This window comes from Cannabis sativa, chromosome 1 (assembly GCF_029168945.1).
Source record: "Cannabis sativa cultivar Pink pepper isolate KNU-18-1 chromosome 1, ASM2916894v1, whole genome shotgun sequence".
Lineage (NCBI taxonomy): Eukaryota > Viridiplantae > Streptophyta > Magnoliopsida > Rosales > Cannabaceae > Cannabis > Cannabis sativa.
Window position 1 is genome coordinate 15,770,879 of NC_083601.1, and position 23,990 is coordinate 15,794,868.

General features: G+C 28.1%; 5 protein-coding genes and 1 long non-coding RNA gene across 7 annotated transcripts; 5 read left to right on the forward strand and 1 right to left on the reverse strand.

Moving 5' to 3' along the window:
- Positions 1-258: 258 nt before the first annotated feature.
- Positions 259-2,334, reverse strand: LOC115704661 (probable phospholipase A2 homolog 1). 2 transcript variants are annotated; one of them, XM_030631863.2, is made up of 5 exons: positions 2,098-2,334; positions 1,873-1,912; positions 1,640-1,759; positions 803-925; positions 259-695 (listed from the first exon to the last, which is right to left on the reverse strand). In XM_030631863.2, the coding sequence occupies exons 1-5, from the start codon at positions 2,194-2,196 to the stop codon at positions 667-669; spliced, it is 411 nt and encodes a 136-aa protein (XP_030487723.1). In that variant the 5' UTR covers positions 2,197-2,334; the 3' UTR covers positions 259-666. The 2 variants fall into 2 exon arrangements, with proteins under 2 accessions (XP_030487723.1, XP_030487722.1); XM_030631862.2 differs by having other exon boundaries at positions 259-925; positions 2,098-2,325.
- A 5,169-nt stretch (positions 2,335-7,503) lies between these two features.
- LOC115704232 (uncharacterized) lies at positions 7,504-10,332 on the forward strand. The gene is made up of 6 exons (XM_061117894.1): positions 7,504-7,553; positions 7,661-7,799; positions 8,014-8,117; positions 8,214-8,385; positions 8,476-8,610; positions 8,722-10,332. Exons 1-6 carry the CDS (start codon positions 7,504-7,506, stop codon positions 9,820-9,822), a joined length of 1,701 nt encoding a protein of 566 aa, XP_060973877.1. The 3' UTR covers positions 9,823-10,332.
- Positions 10,333-11,131: 799 nt separating this feature from the next.
- LOC115705184 (uncharacterized) lies at positions 11,132-12,515 on the forward strand. The gene is made up of 2 exons (XR_004009414.2): positions 11,132-11,524; positions 11,769-12,515. It is a non-coding gene; the product is annotated as an uncharacterized LOC115705184 (long non-coding RNA).
- A 1,091-nt stretch (positions 12,516-13,606) lies between these two features.
- On the forward strand, positions 13,607-14,548 carry LOC115704233 (uncharacterized). Its single transcript, XM_061104695.1, has 2 exons — positions 13,607-14,270; positions 14,356-14,548. Exons 1-2 carry the CDS (start codon positions 13,938-13,940, stop codon positions 14,497-14,499), a joined length of 477 nt encoding a protein of 158 aa, XP_060960678.1. The 5' UTR covers positions 13,607-13,937; the 3' UTR covers positions 14,500-14,548.
- Positions 14,549-14,601: 53 nt separating this feature from the next.
- Positions 14,602-15,699, forward strand: LOC133031236 (uncharacterized). Its single transcript, XM_061104692.1, has one exon. The coding sequence runs from the start codon at positions 14,602-14,604 to the stop codon at positions 15,697-15,699; it is 1,098 nt and encodes a 365-aa protein (XP_060960675.1).
- A 5,091-nt stretch (positions 15,700-20,790) lies between these two features.
- Positions 20,791-23,990, forward strand: LOC115704234 (uncharacterized). The gene is made up of 6 exons (XM_061117944.1): positions 20,791-20,981; positions 21,698-21,872; positions 22,085-22,188; positions 22,277-22,448; positions 22,534-22,668; positions 22,780-23,990. Exons 1-6 carry the CDS (start codon positions 20,791-20,793, stop codon positions 23,875-23,877), a joined length of 1,875 nt encoding a protein of 624 aa, XP_060973927.1. The 3' UTR covers positions 23,878-23,990.

A 23,990-nucleotide genomic window follows, 5' to 3' on the forward strand; every position in this document is an offset into this window, starting at 1 on the left:
CTCTTGCTGATAACCTGGCACATCGAGCCTTGGGGTTAGATGAGGTTGCGATTTGGATAGGCGATGACCCCTGCGACCTTCTTGAGTTCCTTTCTGTTTAGTGGGCACCCTTTCTTTCAAAAAAAAAAAAATACATTACTTCTCTCACAATATAGCTACACATAGATATAAATAATTCTTCTTTTTCTTTTATTTATTAATTTTGTGGGGGCTTAAAAGAGGAACTATCATGAATTAAAACACGGTTGTTCAAAAAGTGGGTATGTCTTAGTACATACGAAAAGAAATATGTACATTATTATTCAAAGAAAGAAACTCCATGAATACACGTAAGGCACAACAATAAAGATACAAAATGTGAATTTTCCATCACAGTAATGAAAGTACTGTCACATTTTTAATTCTTTTATTGAGTGTGACTCAGAAATGAATATATTTTATGTCATTATGTGAAAACGTTTCATCATATATTCCTAATAAATTATGGGACAACTAGAAACATTATACAAATTCGATTCTCTTATTTTATATTTTGGGTAAGGTATAAGGTTTCTATCAATATTAGAAAAAAAAGATACAAAATTAAATGGGGTCATCAAATCCTGCCTTCACTTGCAATTTTCATTTCAGTTAAATGACACTTTCCAAACTGTCTCCATTTCCTTTTCATTTTTCAATCCACTTGTCCATTTGAGCTGATTCAAATTCAATGGGGTTAAGTTTTTGCTACCTTTTCTAATGCTTAATCACAGTTCAGCCCTGGAATTATCAAATTGACTGAGCATAATGGCAAAATCCATACCCTGTACCATAGTAGGCACTGCTGTCTCGTAAGGGCAGTCCCGAGAAAATCCAACCTTTCCAGACTTGTGTACTTTCTTAATGCAGCTCTTGAACTTTTCATGACATTTAATATTTGTCAAACCTTAACAAACCAAAAAAAAAAAAAAAAAAGAACCAATTGAGCCACCGAGGAAAAAGAGCAAGTTACTTAATATAACAAAAAGAAAATAGAGAAAACCCACGTAAAAAAGTATCAAAGTATAATATTCAGTACAGGAGTTTCTAAAATTTTATACTGTTGCAGGAAAAAATAGAGAAAATGATAGAAAAATCGGATAAAATAAATCAAATCACAGGGCTTATTCATGCTTTCATGACAGTGGGAACCATAAATGAAATACAAAACAAAATAAACCAATAAATAGCAATTAAAGCAAATGAGTTGACTAATAAGAATTAATTGAAATAAGAGAAGTCCATGCAAATAGAGAAATTGCCAAAGGGTACTAGTGTTTACTGTTTAGTGTTGCAAATTGCTATTAGTAAAGTAATTTGACACCAGTTCCACATATTTTAATTTTGTAGAGAATAGCACATTTTATAGTGATTTTGAACAAGACTGATAGTGATACCTAATAATAAAAATGCTCAAAATCAAATCACCAAACCTACTGAGGCCATATTTGGTTTAAGTTAGGCGAAACGCTTAACTATAATTATTAGCCCACTATGCAGTCTATGATCACAATTCACAAGTCACAACTTTTATAAACTATTGTATTTGTCGTTTTCCTCAAGCCAAATCCACAAAATTAGAAATTAACAAAAAAAAATTATATTAAAAAAGAAAACTAACCTTTTTTGGTGACACATTCATCGTGAATCTTACAACAAGCATCAAGATCATCGCATGGCTTCTCACCAGGGCAGCCAGTCCACCCTACTCCGCAGAACTTCCCGTATCGAATCCCAACAGCTAATTGAAATAAAATTATGAGATAATTAGTAGTTACCAAAACACATTTATGTATAATTTAAATATTTTTCTAATTAAAAACGAAATCTAAGAAAATCGACATAATTACTGACAATTACAATTCTCTGCAACGCAGATTTTGCTGCATCTAACCTGTCCATCCAATAAACAGGCAAACAATTTCATTTTCATTACGCTACAATGACAATGAGGAAGCGTCTCTAAGTCTAATGTGTGCTTTTATTTTACGAAAAATTAAATTAGATCCAATAAAATTTGAGTGGTTGCTAGGCTTCCAAACAAACAGGAGCCAGGGAAGGGAAGTTTTTGCTTGTTACCTCGGAATCATTGTTGGAACACCGAGCTCCTACGGTAAGGAAGATGAAAATGAAGACGATAGTGAATCCAGAAACGATACTGAGACGAACGCCATGCATTTTTCGCTCGCTTTTTGGTTCTCTTTACTCGACTCGAAGAAGACGAAGCTCAGAAGGGAGTTTTCTGTAAATTACACCCACGGCTTCGTCACTTGTAGTTTTTATGTCGTTCATTTTAGTTCCTTGGATTTCTAGCTCCCTTTCCTATTGGTCGAGATTCGTAATTACTCATTTGAAATTACAATAGTACCCTTTAGGGTCTGGTGTTTTCCAGTTCCGTGCAGTAACGTGGATCCAATTCTGGCCTGTAACTGTGAAAGGGCCTTTTCTGCTCACTGTATTTAGTGGGCTTGCAACAAGAGTTTCGGCCCAAACGACAATATAAACTAAAACCCAACATAGCATTAGTAGCTATTAAATTAAACGACAATATTGTTTTTATGAACCATTAAACGACAGTATTAGCTTAACTTTTTTTTTTTTTGGGCTGAATTTCCATTTCTAATTGAGTGCTATAAAATTCATTTTTGGCTATATATTAGCATTTTTCTTAAAAAGAATACAGTATTACAGTACTATTACAAAAAGTGTGCCAAAATATGACACAAACAAAAAATGTGACAAATTTGGTACAAACTATACTATAGATTAAATTTATAGATAATTATATAAAATATTAATTTTTGTAAAAATTACATTTTTATTTTTAAAAGATTTTTTTTATATATATATATATATTTTTACGATATTTTATAAAAACACAAAAAAAAATTATACGAAAGTTAAAAAAAAAAAAAACATCAAAACAACATACAAAATAATATCTAAATAACAAAAATCAATAACAAAATAATAAAAATATAATATAAAAATACACTAAAAGATTATATTTTATATAAATAAAATATAAAAAACCGTAAAAATGTTAAAACTCCAGTATTTTTCTGTTTTTTTTTTTTTGAATTATCCCTCAAAATTTATCCTTCATATTGGGTCCAAAATAAATAGGAAAACTTACAAAAAATACTGGAATTTAAGTTAATTTTTAAAAAAATACTGTCACACGGAAATTTTTTCAAAAATATTATGTTTTTATAAAACATCAGTAGAATACAAAACATATTAACTCAAAACAACAGTAGAACAACTAAAAAACACCAGTAGAACACAGTGAAAACTTAATACAATATACTGCAGTATGAAACTTATAAAAAAACACAGTAAAAAAGTAAAAAAAAAATACCGCCTACAGTATTTTTGTAAAAAAATAGTAAAAGTTAGTATACCATATAAATTTCCCAATAAATATTAGATTTTTGTCACCACTTAAATGTTTTTATTTGAAAGCCTTTTAAATTGTTATTATTTATTAAGTAATTTTTTATACATTTTTAATAAAACTTAATATAAACTTTTGGGAAATTCTATAATGCACCCCTTAAAATGGATACATTGATGCACTCTTATCTATTTTAGCACCCGAAATAATTTTTTAGTCAAATTTTTTTTCATAGTCATGTACGTTATAGTTATTTAAGACATCCTGCAAAATTTTAAGAAATTTGGAAAAGTTTAACATGCCGAAAAATACGTTCAAACAGTGTGTTGCACGCGTGACTATTTTATTTTATACGCGTGTAAAATAGACAGTTTGAACATTATTTTCTATATTGTAAATTAATCTGAATTTCTCAAAATTTTGTAAGTTATCGTAAATAGCTATAACGTACATGAAGATGAAAAAAATTAGACTAAAAAATTTTTCTGGATGCTGAAACAAGTCAAATGTGTTCAATACATCCCTTTTAAAGGTGTGCATTGTAGAATCACCCTAAACTTTTTAAAGGTAAAGAAATAAATAATATATTGACATTTTGAGTTAATTTATACTTTTTTTATTGGAACATAATTGTGAAAAATTAGATTAAAAATAATATTTATTTTTTTAACAAAATTTAACATAAAAATATATACCGTCTATTGAGATGGGTTTAGTGTTTGAGAATCCAATATAACACCTAATTTCCTCACTCCTTACATGTGTTAAACCATTTTGTCACCTCTAATTTGACATATGGTTTGATTTGAGATTATTGTAAGCGGTGAGTTTATTTTTATTTTTTTATTTTAGTTAGTTTTTTATTTGCATTATATTATACACCACCTAACAAATTACTGTTCCGAGTTTTTAGTCTTGGAATGTTATTCTCTTTAGTATTATAACTACCCTTGAGGAGGGTAATGTTGATACTTTAAAAAATGGTAGGATTGAATCATTACCTTCTATTATATTAATTTGAATAGAATTTTTTAATTAATAAATAAATTTAAATACCAATCATATTATCATTTATTATAAATAAAATATTATGGTATATATTTAGTTTGTGAGATCGGTTTTTTTAACTGAATTATTTTTATATTATTAGCAATAATATATGTATATTCATTATACATAAATTTTATGCGGATGGTGTACACATAAATGACATAGCAAACAAAAATAAATAATATAGTGATAAAATATATAGAAATATTCATTTTAATTACTAAAAAATACAATAAAATTTAATAGGAGCTTTTTAATTTTTACACTTCAAAATAATTTTTTTTTGCATTTTTACGAAATTCTACATAGAAACCTCTATTGCAACTAACGCTTCAACATAAATTGCAACAAAAAAAATCATATAAAATCCATATTGCCACTAGCGCTGCAACCACTCTAGAAACCCAAACCGTAAATTTGAAAAAAAAAAAAAAAGTTAAAAAAACAGTATATGGGGTAATTATCCAATTTAATATTTACTAATTAATAAATAAATTACTTTAATAAATAATTATTTTATGTTTATATATAATTAACATTAAATAAATATATAAAAAAATATATTTTAATTTTAATTTTTTAAAATAATATATAAGATTTTTGTACTCAACCAAACAGTTTAATTTAATTAACAGCAATATGATTACATATTACCCTACACAATCAAACACAGTTTACACATTTCCCTATAATCATATTCTCCTTCATAATATTCACTATAATCAAATTATTTTGAACACCTCGTACCAAACGCCCCCTAAAAAGAGTAATGTTGATACCTTAAAAAAGGATAAGATTAAATTATTACCTTACATTATATTAACTTGAATAGTATTTTTGAATTAATAAATAAATTTAAATACCAATAATATATATTATCATTTATTATAAATAAAATATTACGATATATATATTCAGTATGTGAGATCGATTTTTTTTAACTGAATTATTTTTATATTAATAACAATAACATATATATATTTATTATACATAAATTTTATGCAGATGGTGTACATAAATAACATAGTGAACAAAAATAAATAACCTAGTAATAAAATATATAGAAATGTTTATTTTAATTAGTAAAAAATACAATAAAATTTAATATTTACTAACTAATAAATATAATTCTTTCATAAATAATTATTTTATTTTTATATATAATTAACATTAAATATATAATAAAAAAAATATTTTTATTTTTATTTTTTAAAATAGTATATAAGATTCATGTGCTCAACCAAACAGTGTAATTTAATTAACATGAATATGATTACATATTACCATCATACAAAGCCAAACACAGTTTACATATTTTCCTACAATCATATTCTCCTTCATAATATTCCCTATAATTAAATTATTTTGAACACCTTATACCAAATACCCATCTCAATATACAGTATATATATATAAATTAATCACACCATGTTAAAATAATATTTATTCAATTATTAAATAAAATTATTGTTTATTAAGAGTTATTTTATCAAGAATATATAATACACTTATAACAAGTAAGCAGAAAATCAACTTTGTAGTGAAGTCAACAACTTATATTATGACTAGGGGTGTTTAATAAAGTTTACAAATCGCCCAACTCGAATAAATCGTCCAAATCAAAATGAATAAATTGACAAAAAATACAACTCGAAATAATATAATGAAAATCCAAACCGCCCAATAAATATTGGGGGTTTACAAATTATTCTAAACCATCAAATTATACCGAATTAAACCAATTAATATATATTTTTTTTAATAAAATGTATATAATATATTACAAAACTTATATTTATTAGTCAAACTATTTTGTATTTAAAATTTGGTCATTTTAGTATTTAACTTAAAATCTTAACTTTATAGTTAATAATTTTTATTGTATTTGGATATTGAAGTTGAAGTTTAAAATCTATACAATATTATTTTTTTATTATTATTTTATTCAATTATTTCATGTTTACTCAATTATATTTATCTTATATAAAAGTTTTTAAAATTAATTTAGACTATAATATTTTTTAACTTGAAATATAAATAATGTATTTTTATTTTTTTAAATCTAATTTTTTGAATTAGAAACTAATAATAATAATTATTTATCAGAAAAAAGTGAAGAACGCTTTGGACGGATTAACCCGACCAAACCGATAAAATTATTGGGCGGGTTGAACTTTTTCTAATTTTTAATTGGGCGGGTTACAATTGAATATTTGCAACCCAATAACTCGATTAAATCAACCGACGTACACCGTAATTGCAACTGGTCTAATGGAAATATTTCTAATTTTGTTATTTTTTTATGATTGTGTTTATTGAATTTTCAAATAACTTATTGTGGCCAAATTAAGATAAAAATAGTTGTTTATAGTAAAAAAATAATAAAATATAAAAATTGCTTGGATACTGTTCAAAATAAAGTCTAAACGAAGATCTATTTCTGCATGTTCTTTTTTATTTTATATATATATATATATAGTTAATTTTGCTTACTTCCAGATATCAATATTATTTTTCTATTTATCTAAACAAAAAATCTTTTCCTGTTTAAAAAATGTATAATCATTTTTTATTAGCTAGAATAAAATAATATTTTACAAAAGAAAAATGTTTAGAGATAAATCTTTTTTGGACAAAAGGATTTAAATGGTGTTTATATTATATATTTTGATAAAAATACAGAAAGATCAATAACTATAAAAATAAATCTTAGCGCCCAAGATTTCCCTTTTATCTTTTAAAAATATATAAATTTAAGCTTAAAATTCTAATTTACTTTCCTAATTAGAATAGAATTAGATTTATTTATAACCTATAAATACATGCATCCTTCTTCAGATTCATAAAGTGAGAAACAACAATCAATTGTCTGACACCCCTCACTCCCCCACCACCTTTGTTTCCAAGACCCACTCTCTAAAAGTTAATAAATTTCATCAAAAAAAAATAAATAATAAACAAATAAATAAGCTTATAAAGACCTTTTGTCTTTTATTTCTTTATTCTTTTCAAGTACTATCATCCCAGGAACAAACCCCATGTCTGCCATTTTTGACTTCTTTTGGGGCTGGCGTAAAGCTTCAAAGTGGTGAGAACATAATAATAAAAAAAAAACTGTTAAAAGTATCTTTACTAATGTATATGGAGATTTAATTAGAGATTGTTCTTGACTGAACTTGTTTCTTTTTTTGACAGTAAAAGACTTATCAAACAGTTACAGTGCCGGCTTAAGGTAGTAAAGAACAAGAGACATGCAATAGTCAGACAATCACGTAGTGACTTAGCTCAGCTTATTAAGACTGGCCATCAAAAAAATACTGCCTTTATTCGTCGGGTATATATTATTCCTCTGCTTTTGTTATATATGAAACCGTTTAAGTTACAAAATATAAACATAGAATATACACTCTAATTTTGTTAATGTTCTATATTAAACTGATATTAAGCAAATTATGTCTTTAAGTATTCATTGATGTGATCTCAGTGAAAACATTTGCTAAATATCTCTAAACATTTGCTAATGATTTGAACAACTTTCTCTTAAATAGGTTGAGCAGTTGATCAAAGATGAAGCAGTAAATGCAGCTTATGAATTGCTGGAATGTTTTTGTGACTTTATTCTCGTCCAATTCTCATACATTCGAAAGACTAAGTAAGTACCATCAAATATGGTGGATTGTCTTTCAATATATATATATATATAATTTCTTCTAAGTATTAAAGGTTTTTGTTCCTTTGGTTCATTCAGAGACTGTCCAAATGATATTCATGAAGCAATTTCTAGTCTCATATATGCCTCTCCATGGTGTGGTGATCTACCTGAGCTTCTGCTGATTCGAAGGCTCTTCGCAAAGCGATATGGACAGAATTTTGCAACAGTTGCTCTTGAATTGTCTCCTGGGAATCATGTTAACCTTCAGGTTCTCATTTGTCTTATTTCACATAACATAACATGAAGGTATTCGTTAAGAAAAATGTAATGGTAATTGACACAGTTGTTGAAATCACAGGTGAAGGAAAAACTTTCCACACTGTCAATTTCTGAGGACATGAAGCAAAAATTGGTGAATGAAATTGTCAAGGAGTATTGCCTCACACCAGATATTTTAGCACTTGATTACTATTATGATTGGGCAGAACAGAAGGTACCTTAAATTTTCTGTTTAATATAAAATACAATGTGACATTTTCTTTTCTTTCTCTTTCTCTTTACTAAACTAAAATTTCATGTCTTTTGTTCCATAAATGATCAATAGATGAAGCTAACAAGCAGTGAAGACAAAGCATTGACTACAGATGTTCCAACTTCTTATCATGGCATATCTGAAGAAAGATCAGAATTGCATACTTCAAAGCCTTTGCAAGATCTAAGTTTATCCGGTTCTTCTGTTACTTCAGAACAGAAGGTGTTGCCATCCATTTCAGAGTCTCAAGCAGAGAAAGAACATATTTCTTGTGGAGATTCTCAACAAGGGAAAGGAAATCTTTTGGAGATGAACAAGGAAGAGAGAATTGTTACATCTTCTTCTTCTTCTTCAGAAAGTTTGCCAAAAGTTCATGATGAAATGTTAGTTTATTTGGATGACATTGAAGAGTTTCAGTCTTCAACTCCAAATGATGAAGATTCTCAGGACCAAAGACTGTTCAAATTCAAGGACAGTTCTCTTAATGAATCTGATCAATTGGGGAACAAAAAGGTTAAGTCAAGCTTAAGAGATTCTGAGAGAAGTATTAGTGTCTCTAGTAAGAAAAGAACAAGGAGAAGATTGGTGTTTCATGAAAATCAAACCATAGAAGATAATGAATGCCTTAGTTACTATGGTGAGCAACCATCAAATAACCAAAGATCATATCATCACCAGCAAATAAAACAACACAAGAAAACTTCAACTGATTATGAAGGTGATAATAGACCAAACCAATTTTACAACTCAGAAATGGAGTTTACTTCTTTGTCAAGAAACCGTAGATGTTATCCGAAAAGACCTGAATGTTGTTGCAGCTGCTGCTGCTGCTGCAACCACAGAACTAGACATAGCTGCAGCAGCTTGGAAAGTCCATGCTATTTTTTCGCCGATGATGACAACGATATTTACGAAGCTCCATCATTCAGGAAGCGAAACAATGTGTCCAGGAGTCATTATTATAGCAGAGAGCATATGTTCACGAATGGAGAAGAACTGAATGTAGAAGTGGAGATTCAAGAAAGGCCTAATAAGGATATTTCCAATGAAGACTTTCAAGGGTGTAATACTTTCCCTATTCAAACACCCAAGCATGTTCATCCAAAGCTGCCAGACTATGATGTTATAGCCGCTAAATTCATGGCTCTCAAGAAAGAGAAGAGCTGCCATTGACCTTATTCTGAGTGACAAACAAGGATGCAACAATTTTTTTTCCTAACATTTTTTTCTTTTCTTTTGAGGGATAATTAATGCTGATCATAAGATGGTTTGTGTGTTGAGTTTATAACATTCATTCTTTGTAATTGTATCACATAATTGTGTACATACAGATATATATAATGATGTTGTTCTTTCTCAATATTTGAATATGGGTGAAGAAAAAAAAAACCTAATTGAGCCCCGAGGAAAAAAATTAGTTAGACTATCTCTAACGGTAACACCAATTTAATATAAGATTTTTTTTTTACAGTAACACTTCTAATAATTCACACTAAATATACAACTAAATAAATATATTTTACTTACAATATCTCGCCTTTTATATTATTTATATAAATAACCTAAAATGGTTAATTTAAAATTTTAAATTAATTTAATAAAATAAAATATTTATTTAATCAATTGAATACTACACATTTTTTTTTAAAAAAAAAAATAATTAAAGGATTTAAATTTTATAATTAATCCTAATAAACACGAACATTTTCAAAATGAGAATACGAGAATTATGCAAAAAAGAACTCACCAATAATATTAAGATTCTCAAAATACTTCAAGTCCATATCACTAATATTTTAATATTTTTCAAGACTAAAATTCTCATACGATCAACTTGACTATCAAATTATTAATTGTCTTTTTTTTTTTTTTCCGTTTATGTTGTTTTTTTAAGTTTTATAACTTAGTGTTATTTTGTTTTTATTTTATTTTATATTAGTATTTTTGTTATTGTTATTTTATACTTTCTAATATGTTAGTATTTTGAAGGAATGATTACATAAGATACCATTTTTTGTAAAATATTTAGATTTTTACGTTCAAAGAATGTTTTTTTTTTTTGTTACATTTTCACGATTTTCCAAAAATTAACACGAAAACAACATAAAATCAACAAGAAAACTACATAAAAGTAATATCAAAATAACATACAGATACAAAAAATCAACAACAAATTAACAAGATTACATTATAAAAAGACTGTATTTTCTGTAAATAAAATCAAAAAAGTCATAAAAATATTTAAAATTCTCTAAAACCGTATTTTTATAATTTTTTTGTTGTTTTTATGTTTTTGTGAAATAATCCCTATTTTGAATCCATTGTTATTTTTTGGATTAATTTTAATTTAAGAACTAAAATGTAAGATTATTTTCTAAAATAAAATAAAATAAGAGTTAGAATAAAAAAAAAAATTCACTAAATTGGTATAGATTTAAAATTTAACACCATTAATGATGTAGAATTTAGTATACATCAATTTCGTACATAATATAATGTGTCATTATGTAATAATTCTACAACAATTTAGTAAAATAATATAACATTAGAGATGTTCTTAACATAATAAAAAGACAATAGAAAAGAGTCATTATTGGAGGGAAAACGATTAGCTATAATTAGTAGCTCATTATGTTGTCTATACTCACAACTAGGGACATACAACATTTAATCTAATTCAATCAAATTGAACCGATCTAATATAATCTAATTATAAAAAATTAAATAACTAATTACAATTGAATTGGATTGAATGTTAAAAGTTAAATTCTAATTGAATTTGATAGGTTATGAGATGCCAATCTCAATACCAAGGTGCACCTCCCTCAAATCTCAACACAGGGACTTCAAGCTGACATCGATATTAATCGAGCAGGTTTGTACTTTTGGTTCAAGGCTTTGGCGCTTGGATTGCATTCCAATTGTGGTACTGTCGATTTCTTGTTTTAAAACCTTCATCTTCAACACATAAGTTCTTCTTTAACTTCGAATTGATGTTGGAGTTGTGAGATAACCAATCATATTGTTTTAGGGTCTGTGGTAAATTCTAGGGCATAACCCATCTTGTAATTTCTAAACTTACCCAATCTTCTTAACGTCTTTCAAAAATTTAATCACAGAATTGATGGAAAAGGGAGTCATCCACGAGGCTGGAATTGATAGAAAAGGGAGAGGGAGCTGTGACAGCTGCGAGTGAAGGAGATAAAGTGAGAGAAGGATATGCAGAAAGGGATTTTTTTCTAGGTTAGGATTGATTTTGATTTATGTTAGGAATTTTGAATCAATTTTTTAAATATAAATACAGCAATTTTGTTAGGATGGAAAAAATAAAAAAAAAAAAAGCCAAGATGTTTATGTCTGGGTCAGATTTGTTTTTTCATTCTTCAAAAGAAAGGTTTGGTTCAGGAATTAAAGAATACAATATGATAATTCTGTGTATGAATACTGAAATACACTGGTACAATTCAATACAGTACTTTCTGTAAGCAAAATCTCCATAATATGTTAAGAATTTATACTGGAATATTATGCGAACATCAGTAGAACAGCTTCCACATTGGGATGTATGGATTAGGGAAAATGTGAGACAATGAATCTACTTCTTAAAACAGTGAAAATTCAGATAAATAAAAAAACCCACTATATTTCGACATCAACGCAGATGAATATAAGCGATTCTGGTGTAACACTCAAAGAGATGGTTAGTGATATGGAATAAAGAAGTGAAAATCAACAAATCTTGCATTGTGATCACTAATTATGATTTGGCAGCAATAGCTCCCAATAGAGAATAACAAAACATCAAGCTCCATCCAGTCACTTTGAATTCATGGATTATTAATGCTGTCATAATAGCTCAACCGATTTCTCAGCTTCAAAAATTTTGCAGAACAAGGCAAAAAGAAAAAAGTTGCATGTAGTGTTCCCTTAATTTCCATGAATCAAATAAAAATAAAGGCTTACGCATGCAACCTCTAAACACATTTTATCCAAGGAGGGTATCCTCAAACGTAGTAACCGGTGAAAGTGAATCCCCTTCCCACGATTTCGCCAGCACAAAACCAGGCAAAGCACTCAAGCCCAAACAGAGCAGCTATACCAGCATCTTCAACCTTCAATTCCTGCCTGTTCTTCCACATTTGCTTGACGTACTCGAGTTCCTTCTTGAATGACTCACAACGATTGGGAATTTTGCTTACTTCCAGATATCAATATTATTTTTCTATTTATCTAAACAGAAAAACTTTTCCTGTTTAAAAAATGTATAATCATTTTTTATTAGCTAGAATAAAATAATATTTTACAAAAGAAAAATGTTTAGAGATAAATCTTTTTTGGACAAAAGGATTTAAATGGTGTTTATATTTAGATATTTTGATAAAAATACACAAAGATCAATAACTATAAAAATAAATCTTAGCGCCCAAGATTTCCCTTTTATCTTTTAAAAATATATAAATTTAAGCTTAAAATTCTAATTTACTTTCCTAATTAGAATAGAATTAGAATTTATTTATAACTTATAAATGCATGCTCCCTTCTTCAGATTTATAAAATTTATTGCTCATTAATTCGAGTGACAAACAACAATCAACTGTCTGACACCCCCTCACTCCCCCACGACCTTCGTTTTCCAGACCCACTCTCTAAAAGTTAATAAATTTCATCAAAAAAAATAAATAAGTTTATAAAGACCTTTTGTCTTTTATTTCTTTATTCTTTTCAAGTACTATCATCCCAGGAACAAACCCCATGTCTGCCATTTTTGACTTCTTTTGGGGCTGGCGTAAAGCTTCAAAGTGGTGAGAACATAATAAAAAAAAACTGTTAAAAATATCTTTACTAATGTATATGGAGATTTAATTAAAGATTGTTCTTGACTAAACTTGTTTCTTTTTTTGACAGTAAAAGACTGATCAAACGATTCTGATCTTAGGCTTAAAGTAGTAAAGAACAAGAGACATGCAATAGTCAGACAATCACGTAGTGACTTAGCTCAGCTTATTAAGACTGGCCATCAAAAAAATACTGCCTTTATTCGTCGGGTATATATTATTCCTCTGCTTTTCTTATATATGAAACCGTTAAAGTTACAGAATATAAACATAGAATTTACATTCTAATTTTGTTAATATTCTATTAAACTAAAATTAAGCAAATTATGTCTTTAAATATTCATTGATGTGATCTCAATGAAAACATTTGCTAAATATCTCTAAACATTTGCTAATGATTTGAACAACTTTCTCTTAAATAGGTTGAGCAGTTGATCAAAGATGAAGCAATAAATGCAGCCTATGAATTGCTGGAATGTTTTTGTGACTTCATTCTCGTCCAATTCTCATACATTCGGAAAACTAAGTAAGTACCATCAAATATGGTGGATTGTCTTTCAATGTATATATTTTCTTCTAAGTATTAAATGTTTTTGTTCCTTTGGTTCATTCAGAGACTGTCCAAATGATATTCATGAAGCAATTTCTAGTCTCATATATGCCTCTCCATGGTGTGGTGAACTACCTGAGCTTCTGCTGATTCGAAGGCTCTTCGCAAAGCGATATGGACAGAATTTTGCAACAGTTGCTCTTGAATTGTCTCCTGGGAATCATGTTAACCTTCAGGTTCTCATTTGTCTTATTTCACATAACATAAAGATATTAGTTAAGAAAAATGTAATGGTAATTGACACAGTTGTTGAAATCACAGGTGAAGGAAAAACTTTCCACACTGTCAATTTCTGAGGACATGAAGCAAAAATTGGTGAATGAAATTGTCAAGGAGTATTGCCTCACACCAGATATTTTAGCACTTGATTACTATTATGATTGGGCAGAACAGAAGGTACCTTAAATTTTCTGTTTGATATAAAATACAATGTGACATTTTCTTTTCTTTCTCTTTCTCTTTACTAAACTAAAATTTCATGTCTTTTGTTCCATAAATGATCAATAGATGAAGCTAACAAGCAGTGAAGACCAAGCATTGACTACAGATGTTCCAACTTCTTATCATGGCATATCTGAAGAAAGATCAGAATTGCATACTTCAAAGCCTTTGCAAGATCTAAGTTTATCTGGTTCTTCTGTTACTTCAGAACAGAAGGTGTTGCCATCCATTTCAGAGTCTCAAGCAGAGAAAGAAGATATTTCTTGTGGAGATTCTCAACAAGGGAAAGGAAATCTTTTGGAGATGAAAAAGGAAGAGAGAATTGTTACATCTTCTTCTTCTTCTTCTTCAGAAAGCTTGCCAAAAGTTCATGATGAAATGTTAGTTTATATGGATGACATTGAAGAGTTTCAGTCTTCAACTCCAAATGATGAAGATTCTCAGGACCAAAGACTGTTCAAATTCAAGGACAGTTCTCTTAATGAATCTGATCAATTGGGGAACAAAAAGGTAAAGTCAGGCTTAAGAGATTCTGAAAGAAGTATCAGTGTCTCTAGTAAGAAAAGAACAAGGAGAAGATTGGTGTTTCATGAAAATCAAACCATAGAGGATAATGAATGCCTTAGTTACTATGGTGAGCAACCATCAAATAACCAAAGATCATATCATCACCAGCAAATAAAACAACACAAGAAAACTTCAGCTGATTATGAAGGTGATAATAGACCAAACCAATTTTACAACTCAGAAATGGGGTTTACTTCTTTGTCAAGAAACTGTAGATGTTATCCAAAAAGACCTGAATGCTGCTGCTGCTGCTGCTGCAACCACAGAACTAGACATAGTTGCAACAGCTTGGAAAGTCCATGCTATTTTTTCGCCGATGATGACAACGATATTTACGAAGCTCCATCGTTCAGGAAGCCAAACAATGTGTCCAGGAGTCATTATAATAGCAGAGAGCATATGTTCACGAATGGAGAAGAAGAACTGAATGAAGAAGTGGAGATTGAAGAAAGGCCTAAGGATATTTCCAATGAAGACTTTCAAGGGTGTAATACTTTCCCTATTCAAACACCCAAGCATGTTCATCCAAAGCTGCCAGACTATGATGTTATAGCTGCTAAATTCATGGCTCTCAAAAGAGAGAAGAGCTGCCATTGAACTTATTCTAAGTTACAAACAAGGATGCAACAATTTTTTTCCTCACATTTTTTCTTTTCTTTTGAGGGACAATTAATATTGATCATAAGATAGTTTATGTGTTGAGTTTATAACATTCTTTCTTTGTAATTGTATCACATAATTGTGTACATACCGATATATAATGATATTGTTCTTTCTGAATATTTGAATATGGGTGAAAAAAAAAACCCAATTGAGCCCGAGAAAAAAGATTAGAGTTATTTACATCACAATACGTAATTTCTAAAATATTTATCTAAATGTCGTCCAATAATTAAATGTTGTCAATACCGAAACCCTTTTAACAAAATTGGTACTGTGTATCTAAATAAAAAGTCAGCCTTTCTTCTTTTTTTTTAGCTGACGAGAGTCAGAGTCTCTAGAGACTCTTTTTCTTTTTTTTTTTATTATTTTATTTCTGAACTTTTTTCTTTCAAACATCAAACATCTGACAACTTTATTTATTTATTTATTTTTTGAAGACATGACATTTAAATATCTTTCTTATTTTATTTTATTTATATTTTTTAAAAACTTTATAAATAAATTTCTAACTTTATATACTCATTTCTCTCTTTTTTTTTCTTTTACAAGTTTTAAAAAAATTATCCATCTCAAACAAAAAAAAAAAAAAAAAAACAGTTTTAAAAAATTTATTTTTTCTTCACAAATAACTCTTTTGGTTTTTTAAGAGTTATATTATTGTAATTAATTTTTTAAGATGATCATTTTCAATATGTGGGAAGTATATATTTTTTGAACGTCACATAAAAACATAATTAAAATCAAATTTAATATTTTTGTTTTTATTATATTTTGTTCAGTAATTAATCTTTTAATTTAAACAAAATTAATGTACCAAATAACTTGATAGGTTACTAAAAAGTATTTTTTTTTTTATTTTATATTTAGATGTCACAAGATTAAATTATAAATAATTTTTGTTTATAAAACTATTTTGATAGGCTTATAAAATAACTTATAAATAAACTAAATAATATCTTAAATATCATATGAGTTACAATTTTAAAAAAAGTCACACATTAAGTTTAAACAAAAATAAATATACTTACTGTTAACCCGTAAACTTTTCAGGTAATCACATGGACATCAATATTTTTATATTTAGACATTACAAGATTAAATAAAAATAAATTTATTTTTATAAAACTATTTTAATAGGTTTATAAAATAATTTGTAAATAAATTGAATAATATCTGAAACATCATATGAGTTACATTAAAAAGAAAAAAGTAATCCCAAGGTATCTCAAACAATAAAATAACATAATATAGCTTAAAAATATAAAAATGAAACAAAAAAATTTCTTTTAATATTAGTCGTCTTTTTTTGAAAACAGAAAAATATATATTTCTTACATATTAAAATAGTTATTTTATTATTTACATATATGTGTAAAATACTGAAATAATTTTTTTAATGGAAAAGTAACCAATTGATATCTTATTTACATTAAAAGCAACTAAATGGTTACCTTTTTCAGCTCTCTTAAAAAGCAAAAATTTCTGGAAACGGGATTTTCCAGTTTTTTCTATACGGTAATTATTTGAAATTTCGGTATGTATGCTGACGTGGCATAACAGTATTTGTGCCAATAATTTTCTTAAAGGTATTTTTATAAATAAAATCAATTTTAGGTATAATATTGAAAAAACCCCAAAAGATTATTTACACCATCTCCAATAGTAATATTATTTTGGTGTAGGATTTTTTACGAATTGGTACAATAACTTTAATAATTCACACGAAATATAATACTAAATATCCAACTAAATAAATATATTTTACTTCAAATATCTAGCATTTTATATAATTTACATAAATAACTTAAAATAGGTAATTTAAAATCTTAAAATAATTTAATAAAATAAAATATTTATTAAATCAATTTTTTTATAATTATATTTATTAAATCAATTAAACATTACACATACACAATGTTTCTTTTAAGAAATGAATAAAAGGATTTAAATTCTATAATTGATCCTAATAAACGAGATCATTTTCAAAATGAGAAAATGAGGACTAAGCAAAAAAAACTCATCACCAATATCAAGATTCTCAAAATACTTCAAGTCCATATCACTAACATTTTAATATTTTTCAAGGCTAAGATCAATAAAGTGATCAACTTGACTATTAAATTATTATTTTTTTTAATGTTTATTTTTAGTTTATGCTGTTTTTTTTTTAAGTTTTATAACTTAGTATTATGTTGTTTGTTTATTTCATATTAGTATTTTTGTTATTGTTATTTTGTACTTTCAAATATGTTAGTATTTTAAATCTCTAAGTATTTTTTTGGATAAATTTTAATTTGAGAACTAAAATGTAAGATTATTTTTTAAAATAAAATAAAATAAGAATTAGAATACAAAAAAAGAAAAAAAAAATTGCACTAAATTGGTGTAGATTCAAAATTTAACACTATTAATAGTGTAGAATTTGGTGGACATCGATTTCGTGCATAATATAATGTGTCATTGGAGTGAAATTGTGTGATAATTCTACACCAATTTAGTAAAATAGTACATCATTAGAGATGCTCTTAACATAACAAAATGACAATAGATAAGAGCCATTGTTGGAGAAAAACGATTAACTATAATTATTAGCCTACTGTGTTGTCTATACTTACAATTAGGGACCGACAATATTTAATCTAATTCAACTGAAATTGAACAGATCTAATCTAATTTAATTATAAAAAAAATTAGATATTTAATTACATTTGAATTGAATGTTAAAAGTTAGATTTTGATTGAATTTGATAGGTTATGGGATGCCAATCTCAAAAGAATACCCAAGTGCACCTAACCAAATCTCAACATAGATCCTTTGCTACCATCACGGGGACTTCAAACTGACATCGACATATTAATCGAGCAGGTTTGTGCTTTTGGTTCAAGGCTTCAGGGCCTGGATTGCATTCTAGTTGTGGTACCGTTGATTCGCCCAAAGCACGATGTTCAGATTCCCATCTCAAAACTTTCATTTTTGACATGTACGTTCTTCTTTTACTTCAAATTGATGTTGGAGTTGTTAGATAACCAACCATATAATTTTAGAGTCTGGTAAATTATGGTGCATAACCCATCGTGTAATTTCTCAAGGTTTTCTTAGTCTTGGTAGAATATTGATGTTGGTTAGGATGATTCAGCTTAGTAATTTGAGTTTGCATTGACGATTTAATATATTTTGGATTTATTATTTTTTTAATATTAAATTATTTAATATTTATTAAATATATTTTCTTTCACGTGATTAGGAAAAAAATAAATAAATTGTTGTTGTTTTATATCAAATAAAAATAACAAATTTAAAGGAAAAAAAAAATTGTATGTAGAAAAAAATATTTAATTTTATTTTAGATTATATTTTCCTTACATATAAAAATAGAATATACATTTAATTTATTAAGTTTAAAATATGTTTACATCATATGTATTATAAAATTTTCAAATCACTATTTTTTTGTATTAAAATATTAATTGTATATATATATATTTAAAAAATATATACAAATATGTGTGGATTTGATTGGAGATACAGTAGGTACTCTATCCAAGAATACACTTGAGACTAAACAAATTATATTCTAATTAAGAAGTTACTAGAAAAAAAAAATTAAAATACTAAAAAATATCAATGTAACAACAAAACAATAACATTAAACAATCCTTACTACTATATCATAATAGAATTATTTTTGAGTAAATATAATATTAATACATATATTATAATTTAAAATAAAATTATTAATTCTAGATAAATATATTTATAAAATAAATATATTTTTTATTAAGATATAATTATTCTTATATAGAAGTTATTCTTATTTATAATTGGCTCAAATTAGGACTTTTTTTTTTATATAACAAATTAGAAATTATTCTTGAATGTGGTATTCTTAGATAGAGGTTTTATTGTTCTACATGTTATTAATCAACATTTAATTTACACAAGTGTGGATTTTAGATTTTTCAATCTATTCCAATTTATACAAATACATACATGCACACTAAAAAGATTTAATTAAATTGAATTAATCGTGCAAATTAAATTTGATTGAGTATTTTATGAAGAACATGGAAGAATGTCTAATATTTCCCATTAGTTCAAAGGGCAAACTGTCATAAATCTGAATTTAAATTAATGAAAATCTTACCCAATTTTCTTAACGTCTTTCAAAAACCCACCCAAATACAAAACTTTCTCACGTATTACAAAATTGATGGAAAGGGAGTCATCCACGAGGCTGGGATTGATAGAAAAGCTGCGAGTGAAGGAGACAAAGTGAGAGAAGGATATGCAGAAAGGGATTTTTTTCTAGGTTAGGATTGATTTTGATTTATGTTAGGAATTTTGAATCAATTTTTTAAATATAAATACAGCAATTTTGTTAGGATGGAAAAAAAAAAAAAGCCAAGATGTTTATGTCTGGGTCAGATTTGTTTTTTCATTCTTCAAAAGAAAGGTTTGGTTCAGGAATTAAAGAATACAATATGATAATTCTGTGTATGAATACTGAAATACACTGGTACAATTCAATACAGTACTTTCTGTAAGCAAAATCTCCATAATATGTTAAGAATTTATACTGGAATATTATGCGAACATCAGTAGAACAGCTTCCACATTGGGATGTATGGATTAGGGAAAATGTGAGACAATGAATCTACTTCTTAAAACAGTGAAAATTCAGATAAATAAAAAAACCCACTATATTTCGACATCAACGCAGATGAATATAAGCGATTCTGGTGTAACACTCAAAGAGATGGTTAGTGATATGGAATAAAGAAGTGAAAATCAACAAATCTTGCATTGTGATCACTAATTATGATTTGGCAGCAATAGCTCCCAATAGAGAATAACAAAACATCAAGCTCCATCCAGTCACTTTGAATTCATGGATTATTAATGCTGTCATAATAGCTCAACCGATTTCTCAGCTTCAAAAATTTTGCAGAACAAGGCAAAAAGAAAAAAGTTGCATGTAGTGTTCCCTTAATTTCCATGAATCAAATAAAAATAAAGGCTTACGCATGCAACCTCTAAACACATTTTATCCAAGGAGGGTATCCTCAAACGTAGTAACCGGTGAAAGTGAATCCCCTTCCCACGATTTCGCCAGCACAAAACCAGGCAAAGCACTCAAGCCCAAACAGAGCAGCTATACCAGCATCTTCAACCTTCAATTCCTGCCTGTTCTTCCACATTTGCTTGACGTACTCGAGTTCCTTCTTGAATGACTCACAACGATTGGGAATTTTGCTTACTTCCAGATATCAATATTATTTTTCTATTTATCTAAACAGAAAAACTTTTCCTGTTTAAAAAATGTATAATCATTTTTTATTAGCTAGAATAAAATAATATTTTACAAAAGAAAAATGTTTAGAGATAAATCTTTTTTGGACAAAAGGATTTAAATGGTGTTTATATTTAGATATTTTGATAAAAATACACAAAGATCAATAACTATAAAAATAAATCTTAGCGCCCAAGATTTCCCTTTTATCTTTTAAAAATATATAAATTTAAGCTTAAAATTCTAATTTACTTTCCTAATTAGAATAGAATTAGAATTTATTTATAACTTATAAATACATGCTTCCTTCTTCAGATTTATAAAATTTCTTGCTCATTAATTCAAGTAAGAAACAACAATCAACTGTCTGACACCCCCTCACTCCCCCACGACTTTCGTTTTCCAGACCCACTCTCTAAAAGTTAATAAATTTCATCAAAAAAAAAAAAAATAAGCTTATAAAGACCTTTTGTCTTTTATTTCTTTATTCTTTTCAAATACTATCATCCCAGGAACAAACCCCATGTCTGCCATTTTTGACTTCTTTTGGGGCTGGCGTAAAGCTTCAAAGTGGTGAGAACATAATAAAAAAAAAACTGTTAAAAATATCTTTACTAATGTATATGGAGATTTAATTAAAGATTGTTCTTGACTAAACTTGTTTCTTTTTTTGACAGTAAAAGACTGATCAAACAGTTACAGTGCCGGCTTAAAGTAGTAAAGAACAAGAGACATGCAATAGTCAGACAATCACGTAGTGACTTAGCTCAGCTTATTAAGACTGGCCATAAAAAAAATACTGCCTTTATTCGTCGGGTATATATTATTCCTCTGCTTTTCTTATATATGAAACCGTTAAAGTTACAAAATATAAACATAGAATTTACACTCTAATTTTGTTAATATTCTATTAAACTGAAATTAAGCAAATTATGTCTTTAAATATTCATTGATGTGATCTCAGTGAAAACATTTGCTAAATATCTCTAAACATTTGCTAATGATTTGAACAACTTTCTCTTAAATAGGTTGAGCAGTTGATCAAAGATGAAGCAATAAATGCAGCCTATGAATTGCTGGAATGTTTTTGTGACTTCATTCTCGTCCAATTCTCATACATTCGGAAAACTAAGTAAGTACCATCAAATATGGTGGATTGTCTTTCAATGTATATATTTTCTTCTAAGTATTAAAGGTTTTTGTTCCTTTGGTTCATTCAGAGACTGTCCAAATGATATTCATGAAGCAATTTCTAGTCTCATATATGCCTCTCCATGGTGTGGTGAACTACCTGAGCTTCTGCTGATTCGAAGGCTCTTCGCAAAGCGATATGGACAGAATTTTGCAACAGCTGCTCTTGAATTGTCTCCTGGGAATCATGTTAACCTTCAGGTTCTCATTTGTCTTATTTCACATAACATAAAGATATTAGTTAAGAAAAATGTAATGGTAATTGACACAGTTGTTGAAATCACAGGTGAAGGAAAAACTTTCCACACTGTCAATTTCTGAGGACATGAAGCAAAAATTGGTGAATGAAATTGTCAAGGAGTATTGCCTCACACCAGATATTTTAGCACTTCATTACTATTATGATTGGGCAGAACAGAAGGTACCTTAAATTTTCTGTTTAATATAAAATACAATGTGACATTTTCTTTTCTTTCTCTTTCTCTTTACTAAACTAAAATTTCATGTCTTTTGTTCCATAAATGATCAATAGATGAAGCTAACAAGCAGTGAAGACCAAGCATTGACTACAAATGTTCCAACTTCTTATCATGGCATATCTGAAGAAAGATCAGAATTGCATACTTCAAAGCCTTTGCAAGATCTAAGTTTATCTGGTTCTTCTGTTACTTCAGAACAGAAGGTGGTGCCATCCATATCAGAGTCTCAAGCAGAGAAAGAAGATATTTCTTGTGGAGATTCTCTACAAGGGAAAAGAAATCTTTTGGAGATGAAAAAGGAAGAGAGAATTGTTACATCTTCTTCTTCTTCTTCTTCAGAAAGCTTGCCAAAAGTTCATGATGAAATGTTAGTTTATATGGATGACATTGAAGAGTTTCAGTCTTCAACTCCAAATGATGAAGATTCTCAGGACCAAAGACTGTTCAAATTCAAGGACAGTTCTCTTAATGAATCTGATCAATTGGGGAACAAAAAGGTTAAGTCAAGCTTAATAGATTCTGAAAGAAGTATCAGTGTCTCTAGTAAGAAAAGGACAAGGAGAAGATTGGTGTTTCATGAAAATCAAACCATAGAGGATAATGAATGCCTTAGTTACTATGGTGAGCAACCATCAAATAACCAAAGATCATATCATCACCAGCAAATAAAACAACACAAGAAAACTTCAGCTGATTATGAAGGTGATAATAGACCAAACCAATTTTACAACTCAGAAATGGGGTTTACTTCTTTGTCAAGAAACCGTAGATGTTATCCGAAAAGACCTGAATGCTGCTGCTGCTGCTGTTGCAACCACAGAACTAGACATAGCTGCAGCAGCTTGGAAAGTCCATGCTATTTTTTCGCCGATGATGACAACGATAATTACGAAGCTCCATCATTCAGGAAGCCAAACAATGTGTCCAGGAGTCATTATAATAGCAGAGAGCATATGTTCACGAATGGAGAAGAAGAACTGAATGAAGAAGTGGAGATTGAAGAAAGGCCTAAGGATATTTCCAATGAAGACTTTCAAGGGTGTAATACTTTCCCTATTCAAACACCCAAGCATGTTCATCCAAAGCTGCCAGACTATGATGTTATAGCTGCTAAATTCATGGCTCTCAAAAGAGAGAAGAGCTGCCATTGAACTTATTCTAAGTTACAAACAAGGATGCAACAATTTTTTTCCTCACATTTTTTCTTTTCTTTTGAGGGACAATTAATATTGATCATAAGATAGTTTATGTGTTGAGTTTATAA